The sequence below is a fragment of the Penaeus monodon genome, chromosome 32 (assembly GCF_015228065.2).
Source record: "Penaeus monodon isolate SGIC_2016 chromosome 32, NSTDA_Pmon_1, whole genome shotgun sequence".
Taxonomy (NCBI): domain Eukaryota; kingdom Metazoa; phylum Arthropoda; class Malacostraca; order Decapoda; family Penaeidae; genus Penaeus; species Penaeus monodon.
This window is the reverse complement of record NC_051417.1, coordinates 20,171,517-20,172,029: the sequence shown is the minus strand read 5'-3', so window position 1 is coordinate 20,172,029 and position 513 is coordinate 20,171,517. Positions and strand designations below refer to the sequence as shown.

The following is a 513-nucleotide window of genomic DNA, read 5'->3' as shown; positions in this document are numbered from 1 at the left end:
CGTCTGTTTTTTGTCATATTGGTAAAAGGAAGACTTTTTTGGCAATTTTTCCATGACATTTTGCTTGTACTGTGCTGTTGCTCATTTTTTTCCATTGGAGGTAAGGGGAGAATATTTGGAAAACTTAAAATAAACCTTTTCTCTGTTTCTGTTTCTTTTTAAAATTAATCTTCTATTTTTGAAAGACAAATAGAAGTAAGATGAAATTATCCAGCCATTAGTCCAGATGATGATAAGGATAAAGAAAGTTCAACAGGAAGCTAATACTTTGGTCATATGACAACACTTTTTGAATAGTGTGGAGGCAAAATATATTGACACTTGTTTATTTGGTCTTCACAGACTAAAGGCTTCAATGTAATGAGAAGCTGTAAGTTTCTGTCAAGCATCCTGAACTTTCTCTTGTTGCATGGCACAGAATTAGAAGAGGTGCCAGAGTATTATAATGATACACTTTAGAAGTAATTAAAAGCAGTGAAAGTGGGATATTTTTTTATAACTCTCTGTGGAGGG

At 33.1% G+C, this 513-nt stretch overlaps 1 protein-coding gene across 1 annotated transcript in view; it reads left to right on the top strand.

Annotated features, from left to right (window-relative positions):
- The window catches only part of LOC119593588 (kanadaptin-like), a 2,032-nt gene extending 1,685 nt beyond the window's left edge, over positions 1 to 347 (top strand). Inside the window, exon 4 of the mRNA XM_037942542.1 lies at positions 343 to 347. Within this exon, the coding sequence (XP_037798470.1) occupies positions 343 to 347 (5 nt within the window). The remainder of the gene's footprint in view (positions 1 to 342) is intronic.
- Positions 348 to 513: the final 166 nt, after the last annotated feature.